This window comes from Periophthalmus magnuspinnatus, chromosome 20 (genome assembly GCF_009829125.3).
Source record: "Periophthalmus magnuspinnatus isolate fPerMag1 chromosome 20, fPerMag1.2.pri, whole genome shotgun sequence".
Lineage (NCBI taxonomy): Eukaryota > Metazoa > Chordata > Actinopteri > Gobiiformes > Gobiidae > Periophthalmus > Periophthalmus magnuspinnatus.
The window spans coordinates 24,534,726-24,547,065 of NC_047145.1; the positions used below are offsets into that span (position 1 = coordinate 24,534,726).

The following is a 12,340-nucleotide window of genomic DNA, read 5'->3' on the forward strand; positions in this document are numbered from 1 at the left end:
CTGTGCATCCTCTGCTCCATGTGACCCTCTCCCCTGCATCCGCTGCTCCATCTGACCCTCTCACCGCTGCATCCTTTTCTCCATGTGACCCTCTCCTCTGCATCCTCTGCTCTATGTGACCATCTCCTCTGCATCCTCTGCTCCAACTGACCCTCTCTCCTGCATTCTGTAATCCTCTGACTCACTCGTCTGCATCCTCTGCATCCTTTATTTTTCATCTTTTTTCCTTTGAACAGAATACTTACGCAGAGGTCCATGCTTCTGGGGGGCGTGGCCATGCGGCACAGGGACGGGACCTTTCATTGGGCCTGAGGCAAGAGTGGGTCCTGATTGGCTCAGACATGGAGCCTCTTGGCCCACCCTCCTATCAATCAAACGACTGCGGTCCAGAAGATCACGACCAAAAAATGCCTCCTAAACACAAACAAAAAGGAAGAATACTTAAGGATTTTAAATAATTCAAAGTATCTCAAATTTTTGCCACTTTTAATTCAAGAGGTATGATGTAAATACTTGTCTCCATAGAGATGTTACAGCTATCCCTGGAATGTTCCGCAGTATGGAATTAGACTAATTTATCTTGCATATATTCAATTTACTTGAAAAACATGCACTCTATTAGTGGGCGAGCTCGAATATTCACAAATCTGACCTGTAACTTGGCCTGCTAGTCTCCAGAGAGAGAAATGTAATACCATACTGTGGAACACTCCTAACAAAGCAAAAATATCTCTATAGACATAAACAGGTGTCAGACCCTCCACCAGAAAAGTTACAGAGCGCACCTTTAATCAACCTGGAGTTATTACAGTGAAATAAATGCATTCTTGGTCAATTTTTTGACCTGTAAATATGAAGGAAAGGTTTCCTCCAGCTTGGTCCTCTTCTTCCTGTATCTTTTCTTCACTTTTTCCATGGAGTGGTCGGCTGACGTGTCCATGGCATCTCCGTCTGTAAAAGTATAAACAGTGTTAAAATCAAATACACATATTTGAGATAAGCATTTTTGAGCTGTTTAAATTCTTCACCATCGTCTCGGCCTGGATATGTGTCTGTGGAGTCGCTGCGGCACAGTTTGATTCTGCTCGGGCCTTTGCCGCCACGCTGCCGCACCATGAAGCCCCCGATACCTGGAGAGAGGGACAGAGGAGGAGAGGAGAGAGAGAGAGGGAAGGAGCGAGAAACAGCAACAGAGAGGAAGCGAGAGAGAAGGTGGAGACAGAGAGTGGGAGGACAGGGGGAGAGGCAGAGAGGGGGAGAGGCAGAGAAGGAGAGAGAGACGGAGAGTGAGAGAGAGTGGGGATACAGGGAGAGAGACAGGGAGAGAGACAGGGAAAGCGAGTTGGAGAGAGACAGAGAGGGAGAGAGAAAGAGGGAGAGAGGCAGAGAGCGAGAGAAAGTCAGGGAGAGCAAGAGAGAAAGAGAGAAGAGGTAACTTATTTGTTCAATTTCATTATATGGTGGAAAAGTAAAGTCTTAAATCTGAGTTTTGTATAACAAAATAAGATTAACAACTGACTTTAAAGTGTATAAACTAGTAAAAACAAGGACTCAATAAGACTCAATTCCCATCCCTAGTGTTTGATGTATTGTATTGGTTTATACTGTATAAGTGAGTACCAGGTCTGTAGGGCTTCCTCTTGCGTTTCTTCCCTTCGGTCGTCTCTGTCTCTTTGGGGCCATACTCTTCGTGATGAGGCTCTCGCTCTGGACTCGAGTCAGACTTCATCTCACAGTCCAGATCTGCTAAAACATAACACACAGTTTATTATCCATGAAGCCACAGCTGTCCTTAGGAGAGGCTACTGATCTGCACCATCTGCCCCTTCAACCACAACCAATTCCTCAAATAACACTTTTTTTTTTTTTTTAATCTTTATCTTTACTTTTATTATTAATATTATTAGTATTACTTCTTTATCTTCGCACACACACTCATACACTCACACACACACACCCCCACCCCCCCACCCCCCCACACACACACACCCACACACACATATTTACAAAGAAAACCAACCAAGACAGAATAATGCAGGTACCGTACTGTACTCCCCCCCCCCCCCCCCCAACACTTTTATACATCAACACAACTTTCTCTGTAAATAGTAAGCTGTAAATAAGTAAGTAAGTGTTTCTATGTCACTGGGTGTTCTTCAAAATAAAAATAAAAAACAAAACAAAAAAAAAACACTTTTTTGAGAACAGGGGTCGGCAACGGAAAAGAAAACACCGTGAGCCGCAAATACTTTTTGACATCTAAAATGTTTTTTTTTTTTACCTTTAAATTTGTATAAACAGCTATAGTGTGTTGCTTATGAAATCCATGATGTGCTACAGAGAAAATTGTATTTTATTTATGTAATGAACACATTTTGAACATTTAGAACTTAAAAAAAAAAAATAACAAAAAAACACTCTGAGGTAAAAGTCTCTTTTAAATGAATTAAAAAGCTGACCTTAAATTATCCATGTAACAAACAAAAAATGCCATGAGCTGTCACCCTTATATCACCTTTGGGCTGAGTGTAGCGGATAAATGAACGGCATTTTGGCGGGTATACCGGTTTCTGCGAGTGTGACACTTATTTTGAGCGACGAAAAATAATAAAAATATTTTATTTTAATATTTCAAGATCACAATCTTCCAATTTGGAACTCCAATTTAAAAAAAGAACTAACACAAATAAAATACACTTCGATGAAATACTACTTCAGCAGTATAAGGATGAAAGAGTTGTAGGTTGCCGACCCCTGTTTTAGGGGGGAGGTTAATTGCATGTAGGACAGTGGTTCCCAACTGTAGTACGCTGCAGAGTGTCGTAGAAGGTATGCAGTATCGTGGGGAGGAGAGGAGATTTTAGTTTACAAAATGAAGGAATCTGTGAAGAGCTGTGCGTATAGTCCAGTAAACTCAACTGCACTGGATGTGGAAGATGCGATGCTCTCCCTCCGAAGATATATGCTCCCAAGTGGGGAGATGCACTCTGAAAGTGCTTACATTCAACTCAAGTATGTTGCTTGTGTTTAAGGGCTCCAGTCACATGAGACAAGACTGTTGTATCTAAAGATATTCACAACATTAAATGCACTGTGGTGGGGTATAATGTATCACAAACATAGTCTTTGTTTGTAATGTATCATCTTTATATTTTTTTTTTTATGACTTTTTATGCAAAGTACTTTAGGCAGCTGAAGTTTTTTTTAAATGTGCTATGTAAATAAAATAGAATTGGCTATCTGCACAATGGTAGCCAGCTAGGTCCAATTAGCGGGAAAGTCAGCTTGACCATTTCTGGTGTAATTTAATGTCTATGAGTCACGCTAAAATCAATAAATCCTGGCAGATCAGGCAGTGGACATGGAGCTTCAGGTTCTCAACTATTTTCTATCATCCCCCCCATAAAGATTATTATTAAATAATTAAATTATTATAATTTTTATTTTATTTTTTATCCTTATTTGAACTATATATATTGTTGGAACAACTGATTAAACCATTTGATATTGAAAAAATAAAATAAACTATAATGAAATTTAATTAAATATCAAATAAATAAAAAAAATTCAATAAACATCAAATGAATACATGAAAATGAAATAAATATCAAAATAATACATTAAAATTAAATAAATCTCAAATTAAAACAAGCAATTTAGCAATTTGGTTAGCCACCTTATATGATGCTAACAGTGCTTGCTGGTTTAAGTGACATTCACAATGCGGGATGATTGTTGTTAATATTTGGCACGTTTACGCTGAAAAAACTCCAGCGTCTTATCAGCGTGACTGAGGTGTAATGAGGTGGCGCCTTAACTTATTTGGCTTCATACTGTCCGCTGCAAACATTTTCAGACACAGGTCTGTCCTCGTGTCCCACCGGAGTCAGGGTGAAGCCAAGTGCTAAATATGCTTCATCAGACTTCCTCGTCTTACTTTTCAGGTGACTTTCGTGCTTCTCATTACCTCCATCTATCTCCGCTTTTCTTTTCATCCCGGTTAAAATGTTTTTCATAGTGTCTCTTTAGCAAAAGTGTTTCTTGTTCACTGCCCTGTGTCACGATCTGTTCGCGCTCTCTCCTGTTCTTTGCTGCGTACGCGCTGTCTACAGTACCTACAGTGTCATACACGGAGTCATACGCACCCCCCCCGGCATCTCTCTGCACCCCCCCAGGGGGGGATGCCCCACTATTTGTGAAGCACTGGTCTAATCTAATGTGCCAAGTCTATGCCTACTACGTGTGTTTTGCATGGTAGAAGTGGCAAGACTGGGCCCTTTCTCTTAATTAGATTTTTTTGGATCTCCTACAGGCTTCCCCAAAAGTTTTAAAAGTGATACACATGCTTTGAAATATTCCATCCATTATATAATACGTGTTCAGAGGTTGCAGTAGGGAGTGCATGACAAGTCATCAAAACTCTAAGAGACTAGACAACTACAAAAAGTTTGGGAACCACTGATGTAGGGTAAACATGTGTTTACAAAACAAAATGTGTTACATAGTGCTAACCTCTGGGGGGCTCCTGCTCCGTGGGCGTCTCTGGCTCTGGTGTTTGCAGCACAGACACACTGTTCTGGTTGATGATGCGTAGCTTCAGTTTGGGCTTGTTCCTGAATAATATGAAATTTTTATGACTCTTTTTGTTGATAGAAAGCCACAACATCTTCTTAGATTTCACTATCCCTTTGGCACATCCGCATCATTTACATATATTACATGTAAGTTTTATTTTAAATTTCATAAATTTATCTGTTCATTTATCTTATAATTTAATTCATCTATCTGGCTCCCACATACAAGATAAACACACACATGTTCAAATCAAATACAACTTTTACTGAAAACAATTATAATGCTGATTCATCCTTACATACAAAAGCATTGGACATGAGGCAACAGTAGCTCAGTTGGTAGTGTTTGTCCACTGATTCAAAAGTTGGCAGTTCGAATCCTGCTCTCGACATTAACATCATTTGTACAGCAGTCAGATCCACAGGTTAGCAGTGTGATTCCAGCTCCCATAGAAGAATGCTGTCATTGTATCCTTGGGCAAGACACTTATCCATTTAATCACACATTCATACACTAGTGTAGGCAAACACTGGGGTGAGATAGGTTGAGTGGTTCTTGATGTAAGGGCTTTGAGGGCCTTGAAGATGGAAAAGCGCTATATAAAAATGTGTCTATTTACCATGTAACCATGATGGCCAAATTGTTTATGTTCTAATTTCGTGTCTTTGTTCTCAAGACGATTATCCAATCAGAAAGCAGAATGAGCATCACATGAGTTTCTCATTTGTGTTGCCAGTTTCAATGATGAAATCCAGTTGGTTTAAACCAAAAAGGAGTCTCTCTGATCTGAATGGTCACTACCTAAACCCCAGCACCTGCAGCCAATCATGAATCAGTGTTAGAGCAGCCTTTGCACTGATTGAATTCTGGAGGTTCTGAGATTTATTGTGAGGCATGGCCAGGCCATATACTGAGGAAAACAACAATTCTTTCTTTTGGGATCAATTTAAAATGCTTTATGTAATTTGTTAGATGCCCTTTAACATTAAAATATTATCAAACTATTCTGCTAAATTTTTAACCATGTTATAGCCGTTTCCACTCACCATTTATTTACAATGATCCATGGGTGTTAAAATTAAAGCAGACCTATTGTGCTTGTGTCTGCTATAACCTGTAAGTATAAACCACCTCTGATTCTGAATCATCACTGACCTGCGGTATCGACGCGGAGAGGTCAGAGGCTCCACCAGAGACTGGAGATGAGACAGGCCCAACTCAGTCAGACAGACGCCATCTTGAGTGTATGTTTTCAGCTCTGACACAAACACAGGAGGAAGACATCATTATGGGAGGAAAGGAAAGAAGACAACAAATACTAAAACTAAAATAAGCAAAAGTGCATTCAAAATGGGAAAAAGTTACAATAACTTAAAATCTAAATAATTTCAATTTGGGAAGTTTTGATTAAATAGAGTATGTATCCAAGTAATGTATCTACTTAACTAGAGCTTGAGTATCTCAAGAAGATTCTGACTAGTTTTAGACATTAACCCATTAGAATAGTTATGTGCACTCTTCTGGGCAAATAATTTTGCTGAGAAATGGAAGATTTTCAAGGCTCAAGTCAAATCCAGATTAAAGATTACAGTTCCATTTCATTCCTTCTGACCACCAGAGGGGGGTGCTTTTTACCTAGATATCGACATGTGTGTGCAGCCAAGTCAAATCATGGACATGACCTGGCTGACGTCAGAAAACCCATATATAACTGACGCACCCATTACACTTTTCTTTCTACATTTCTTGTATCAGCAGCAGGTTGAAGTTGCTATCGGATTACATCTTTTTTTGCCTTTCCTCTCTTGCAGTGTACGGCAAGGTATATTTAAAACCATACTGTACACTCCATGTTTGACAGCTATTAGCAGGCTTTTAATTGCCTCTCCATGCAATTAAAACAAGTGTCTTTGGTGAGTGCTTGTTTCAGGTGCCCAAACCCCAGACACTATGGGCATAAATCATGGCAGAGAGGTCTGCTAGTCTGGCAGTGGTTGAAAGTCCTATGCCTAAACTGACCCTAGCCTCTAGCCATGTTAAAGACCCTAAACGCCACAATTGCCCAAACGCGGAGGCCCCTATCGCCAGTCATCATGATCAGGCATTATCTGCTAAGGTAGATAGTTTGGCCTCTGAATTTGCTCAGATTAAGTCCTTGAACCTTAATCTGCAGCCCGGCCTTCCCCCCACTGTGCCTGGCCCCACTCCTCACGATGATGATCAGACTCCGGTGCTGATCACCTTCAGGAAGATGCTATGTCCATTGCTGCATCGAATTCCTTGCTCAGAGCAGGTGGTGCAGATTAACTGGATGGTCAGGATGAAGGCTGCCATTCCCCTAATCTATCTGTCAGAGTTATCCTCCATTTACCAGGCTATTCCGCTGGCCTTGTCAAAATTTGGGATTGACACACCCATGGAGGTCGTTTCTACAAGTGCTTTTTTCCAGAGTCTCTCAGAAGGCTGTGTTCAGTGTTGCAGCTTCTTTGCCGTACAATGAAGAGCACCAACAATGATGGGTGGATCCCAACATTTACTCATTTCACATGGGACTGCAATACCTTGAGTGTTATGTAGGATGCAACAAGGTATGGATTGGATCATAGGTCTTCTGTTGATGACATTATTGTGGGCCTAGTTGTAGTGCCAGCTGATGCTGCCCGGCCAGAGGCTTGTTGTCCATGTACTCACTGCAGAGTTATAGATGACTTCATTAACAAGAACTAAGGTGGCCCAGGCAATTCCCTCTCTCACCTAGCCCTGGTCCTTTCTCAGTCTCTCAAGGATGCAGGGGCTGACAGTGCTATGCAAAGCCTGAGCGACGCATTTGCTTCTATGTTTGTCCACCCTGACCATTGCCAGATGTCAAGTGTTGCCCAGTCCTCCCTATTGGAGTTTCCTGTCCGGAGTTATTGCAAGTGCATTTCGAAAGAAAAGTGTAACAGGAGTGTCAGGTATATATGGGTTTTCTGATGTCACCCAGGTCACATCCACATTTGGTAATTATTCTCACACACATGTAGATATCCAGGTGCAAAGTACCACCCTTTGGCAATCATCCGGAATTCATAGAAACTCAGTTAAGTAACTCTAGTTTTGAATGCTGAAACTTATTTTTAGCCCCTGTAAAAAATATTTGCCATATAAAGTACAGCTGTGCAGTTTGAGCCTCTGGACTTCCGTAGTCATGTGGCAGCACTGACCTGGCTCTCTGAACCTGGAGATGATCTGAGCCATGTACGGAGAGTCGAAGCTGTCCGACCGAGCTGCAACACAGAAATACACCGAGGAAATCAAAGATTAGCCAAAGGGCTGGGTAAAATTGACCAAAATGAATTGCTAATTTCTTTTTTTAGATTATCTCAGTAACAATATGAAAATGATTTATAGGCACATTTCAGCACATTCTAGCACATTCTCGGCGTGTTAATATATGTGTTGCTTGAGGTTCAAGTATTGCACAAAATGTGAATGGACCATAAAATTCTAGAAATTCTTTTGGAGATTACTTACTACAGTTTTAATTAAAAGACAATTTACTTCATATTCAAATTTAGCATTTTGCCAACAGAGCCATTGTGATATTTTCCATTTTTCGATAAATCTCCTACCCCTAGTTTACCCCTAAACCTTGAAACAACCCTCCCAACCAGTGTATACTCACCGTATGTGCCTCTGCCGTGGTTCTTACACAGTGAACAGTCGAAACCTTCATCAGCTGTGGACTCCACTTCCTCCTCTGACATCAGGCCGTGGCACACCGCATGCACCCATCTACAAAGAGAACAGTTTCAACAATATATACATATTGTACTTGTGTCTGCTATATAGTTCATTTGTGTGTAATTTGGACATTTTAAATTATTAATCTAAAACGGCTTACTAAAAGAAACTAGTCCGCTGACTTCTGCATTAGAAAACGGTAAAGGCCAATAGGAGCTGACGCCATAAATGTCGTCACAACAAAGAACTGTGCAGGTTTTTTCAATTGACCAAAATGACTATGTGACTGCCAAAACCTTGGTCCATCACTGATTATAAAATCTGAATACAGAGCAGTGGGTGTGTACCGGTGACGGTGAAAGTGGGAGGTGATCTGTAATATGGCGTCTTGAAAATTAAAGACTGCTCATGTATGAAACACTTCAAATACTCCAGGGTAAATGTTGAGGGCAAACAACTATAACATGGTTAAAAGCTCTGAAAAGTAAAATTTTAAACTGTAAAACACCTCAAACATATTTTAGGAAATTTGGGCTTATAGTTCCATTTTATATTTAGGCCTCATTATCTGCTGTTAAGAATTCTACACAACTTATGACCTAATAGGCTAGTGATTTGTGGTGTGCTTCTGAATTAACACAGGTACGAAATTAGTACAACAGTCACACAACACCTTCACTTACTGTTTTGCAGCCTATCCTATGAGCCTAACCCATGCATTTATCTGTGAAACAAATGATGCCAATAGCTTTATCTAAACTGCTAGGTTTACATTTTAACCATTTACAAAGTGCCATTAAGCATTAATAAGCATTTTAATAGTATAGTTTACTAGTATAGCTAAACTCCTTTGCAGGGACAGTTTCTGCATCTGTCCCTGTCGAATTATCAGTAGAAACAGCACTGCTACCACTGCTGAGAGTGGAGACGGATTTGCGGATTTCCGCTACGCAAAATCCGGACCAAATTACTTTGCATGTCTAATCAAGGCCGTCATTCAAAGTATACAGACTGGATTTCTACAAATACAGTAGTTTCTTATAGAGACGAAAGGAACAAATTTGGTGAGGATTCGCATTTTGCCGACAGGCAACAAGAGCCGCATAATTTGATTGACAGGGCTGGGTGCCCTGCCAATATAGTGGTAGGGAAAACACTGAAAGCTGTTCAGAAAAGGTTTGTTTTTCTGTGAATGTGACTATTGTATTGAAACTAGATGCACATTTGAGCAGGTATTAATACTACTAATTTTAGTATCAATTAGTATCTGATTTTCGATAGCTTTTACAACTCTACTACTACTGTCTGGACATCAACTTAATCTACACAAGTGAATGGAAAAGCTCTGCTCCTGTCTACTGTATTTACCTGTCACACTGCTGACACTGCAGGATGAGCTCGTCCTGGGAGTACGTGCGTTGACACAGGGGGCAGCGGCTCAGGCTGGAGCAGGGCCCACACAGACTGTAGTTGTTCATCCAGTCGCAGTGAAGCCCAGGAGAAGTGGAACCACACTGCACACACCACACACACCTGAGAGAGCACAGGTGAGAGGCACAGGTCAGAGGGACATGCTTAAGGACAATACATTAATATACATGCATATTTTTGAGTTGAATGGTTTAGGAGGCCCTGTACATGATTTTTTTTACCTATACATTTGAGCAAAATTGCCACAGTACAGATATATTGTATTCAAATTAGAAAGCATTTCTATAGTCCAAGAATCAGGAAGTGTGCTGTTAGCATGGCAGTTGTTAGCTTTACCATGACTACAAAACTCCACTTTGGTCTCTGAAAGTTGTGACAAGCGCTTATAAACTCTTATAAACTCATCAGTTAATAATTAGGATGCTCTGAATGCATCCATGCCCAACCAGTAACTGCAGCCAAAAGCAAAGTGAAATAAAAGAGCGCTGCCAATCACTCTCTGCGGTGCTGTCCATTCAAAAAATGAGAAGATGGGTTACAGAAGAGCAACACGTAGGTGCAAACACATGTTTCCAGCCCTAGTGTCAGATGTTCTAGTAGGGCTGCAAGATCAAGCGCAAGCAAATTGAATGGACTCAGTAACTAATCACAAAGGCGTACCTTAATTAATAACAAACCCAACATAAAATTATAGTATTATGCATAACAGCTTAGCTGCCTTGAGTTATAAACCAACCGTTATGCCATAATAATTTGCCAATTACAATAAATATAACTGATCATCTTCTCATCATAATTTTTCCCCAAATCATAGTGTAAGGTGTCATATTACTGCCATTGACTTTCATCCTAAAAATTCGGAATGTTCTGACGTCATCCGCATAACCACTATTGTTTTGTCTTTGTCCCCTCACCACTTGCACTTCCAGGCGCCCTTGGGCACATTGTGGAGGGGTGGGTCCAGGCAGTATGTGTGGTAGCTGATGTCACAATCGTCACAGAGCAGCAGGCGCCCAGGGTCACTCGCCTCTCCACACGCCTCACACACCGTACACTCCAGACAACGCCACCCTTTGGTTAGGATCACGCGCGTTATCTGAGAAAAGGAGAGAATAGAGATTTAACTTTTAGCACAAAGATGAAGAGTTTTTTCTGTGTTTTATTTGCCATTTAGAGCTATTCAGAAGCACCAAGTATAGTCACCATCATAACTATAAATTTATTAGGGGGCCCCAGTGCAGCTAATGAGCCTCAACTGTTTGAAAGTGGCTCCTGTTTGAATGGTATATGAATGGTATACTGTATAATTGTTGACAACTGCTTTAGACTTATTTCCTTTAGGCCAATAATAAGATAACATTGGAACATGGCTATTGCTGGCTTCAGGGGATATTTAAAACATTGTGCTTGTAGTAAGGGCTGTGCAACTGAATTTTAACTGCATTGTAAATTGATCATCAGCAGACCGAAGACTGACAGGAAGACATTTGATTTTTGTTTGTGTGTTGAATGGCACTGGAGTGAAAAGCATTACTTTGTTATTCAAGCAGAGGTTTAATCTATCTAGTTTAATGTTCATGAACCTTTTGTGGAAGACTGACAGACTGACAGATATTTATAACCATGGAAAAATATGCTTTTCTCAGTTCAAAAAAGGTTACTTTTTATAATTTGGATTTTATGATATGACAAATGAATTTCAGTCGCTGAATTTGATGCCAACACATATTTAAGTTACCATGTTACTTTTTTGTCATGAAAATGCTATATTTTACCTAAAACAGCATAAGAAATTACTGCACATCAGAGAGAGAGTGAGAGATCGGAAAAAAAACTCATGCATTGATGACATTTGAAACCTTCAGGCATGTTTTTGATGAGGGAACAGCGAAAAAAAATTATAATTTGATTTTCTAAATCTGATGAAACAAATGTTCTTCCACACTTATTAATAACAAATAAATATGGCTTTTAATAATAAGACAATAACTGTGCCCATAGGGCAGTATAAATATGCCCACAGACCTTGACATTGACGCAGTATGGATGGTAGCACTGGCCACACTGAGCACAGGCTAACAGTCGCCCCTCCTCTCCCTGTCCAAAGCTCCCACACACCACGCACATGTCCTGCAGGGTGAGACCACAGTGAGAGTCGTATATAAACAGCGACAGTGTCTTTAATAACCTGATTGTACCTGTTTGAGCGTAAAGTGGTCCGAGGTGGAAAACATGACCACCGTGTTGTGCATCGAGTTCTCCTCCTCGTCTCTCATCTGGAATGATTCCATGTAGCCACCCTGAGACAAAAGACAAAAGGACAAATCATCAGGATCTGAATAGTATTATCACAATACCAAACAATTTCTATAATAAGGAATAGACTCGATATTCAACATCGATTCCATTAGTACAATAAAAACACTGAATAGACTCAATAAACAAAAGAATGTGACAATAAATGGTAGCACTTTCTTTTACTAAGATGCCTTATATCTTGTGTAATCCCTAAGTGGTCAAGGTAGGTTCCATAGCGGTTCTTGGACATATACTAGTCTATAGTCTATTTCTGTCCTGTAAATGACTTTTTTTATACTTGCAAAAACTACTA

The 12,340-nt window shown here is 40.3% G+C and overlaps 1 protein-coding gene across 10 annotated transcripts in view; it reads right to left on the reverse strand.

Annotated features, from left to right (window-relative positions):
* LOC117388511 (histone-lysine N-methyltransferase 2C-like) overlaps positions 1-12,340 on the reverse strand; it is a 74,555-nt gene that overhangs the window by 36,127 nt on the left and 26,088 nt on the right. For 9 of the 10 annotated variants that reach the window (XM_055230158.1, XM_055230161.1, XM_055230159.1 and 6 more), the window contains exons 19-30: positions 11,928-12,029; positions 11,755-11,859; positions 10,644-10,825; positions 9,667-9,831; positions 8,240-8,349; positions 7,779-7,841; positions 5,731-5,833; positions 4,513-4,613; positions 1,621-1,746; positions 1,029-1,130; positions 845-951; positions 246-414 (exon numbers count right to left, since the gene is read on the reverse strand). In XM_055230158.1, the coding sequence (XP_055086133.1) occupies positions 246-414; positions 845-951; positions 1,029-1,130; positions 1,621-1,746; positions 4,513-4,613; positions 5,731-5,833; positions 7,779-7,841; positions 8,240-8,349; positions 9,667-9,831; positions 10,644-10,825; positions 11,755-11,859; positions 11,928-12,029 (1,435 nt within the window). The remainder of the gene's footprint in view (positions 1-245; positions 415-844; positions 952-1,028; positions 1,131-1,620; positions 1,747-4,512; positions 4,614-5,730; positions 5,834-7,778; positions 7,842-8,239; positions 8,350-9,666; positions 9,832-10,643; positions 10,826-11,754; positions 11,860-11,927; positions 12,030-12,340) is intronic. The other variant, XM_055230156.1, reaches the window with a different exon arrangement.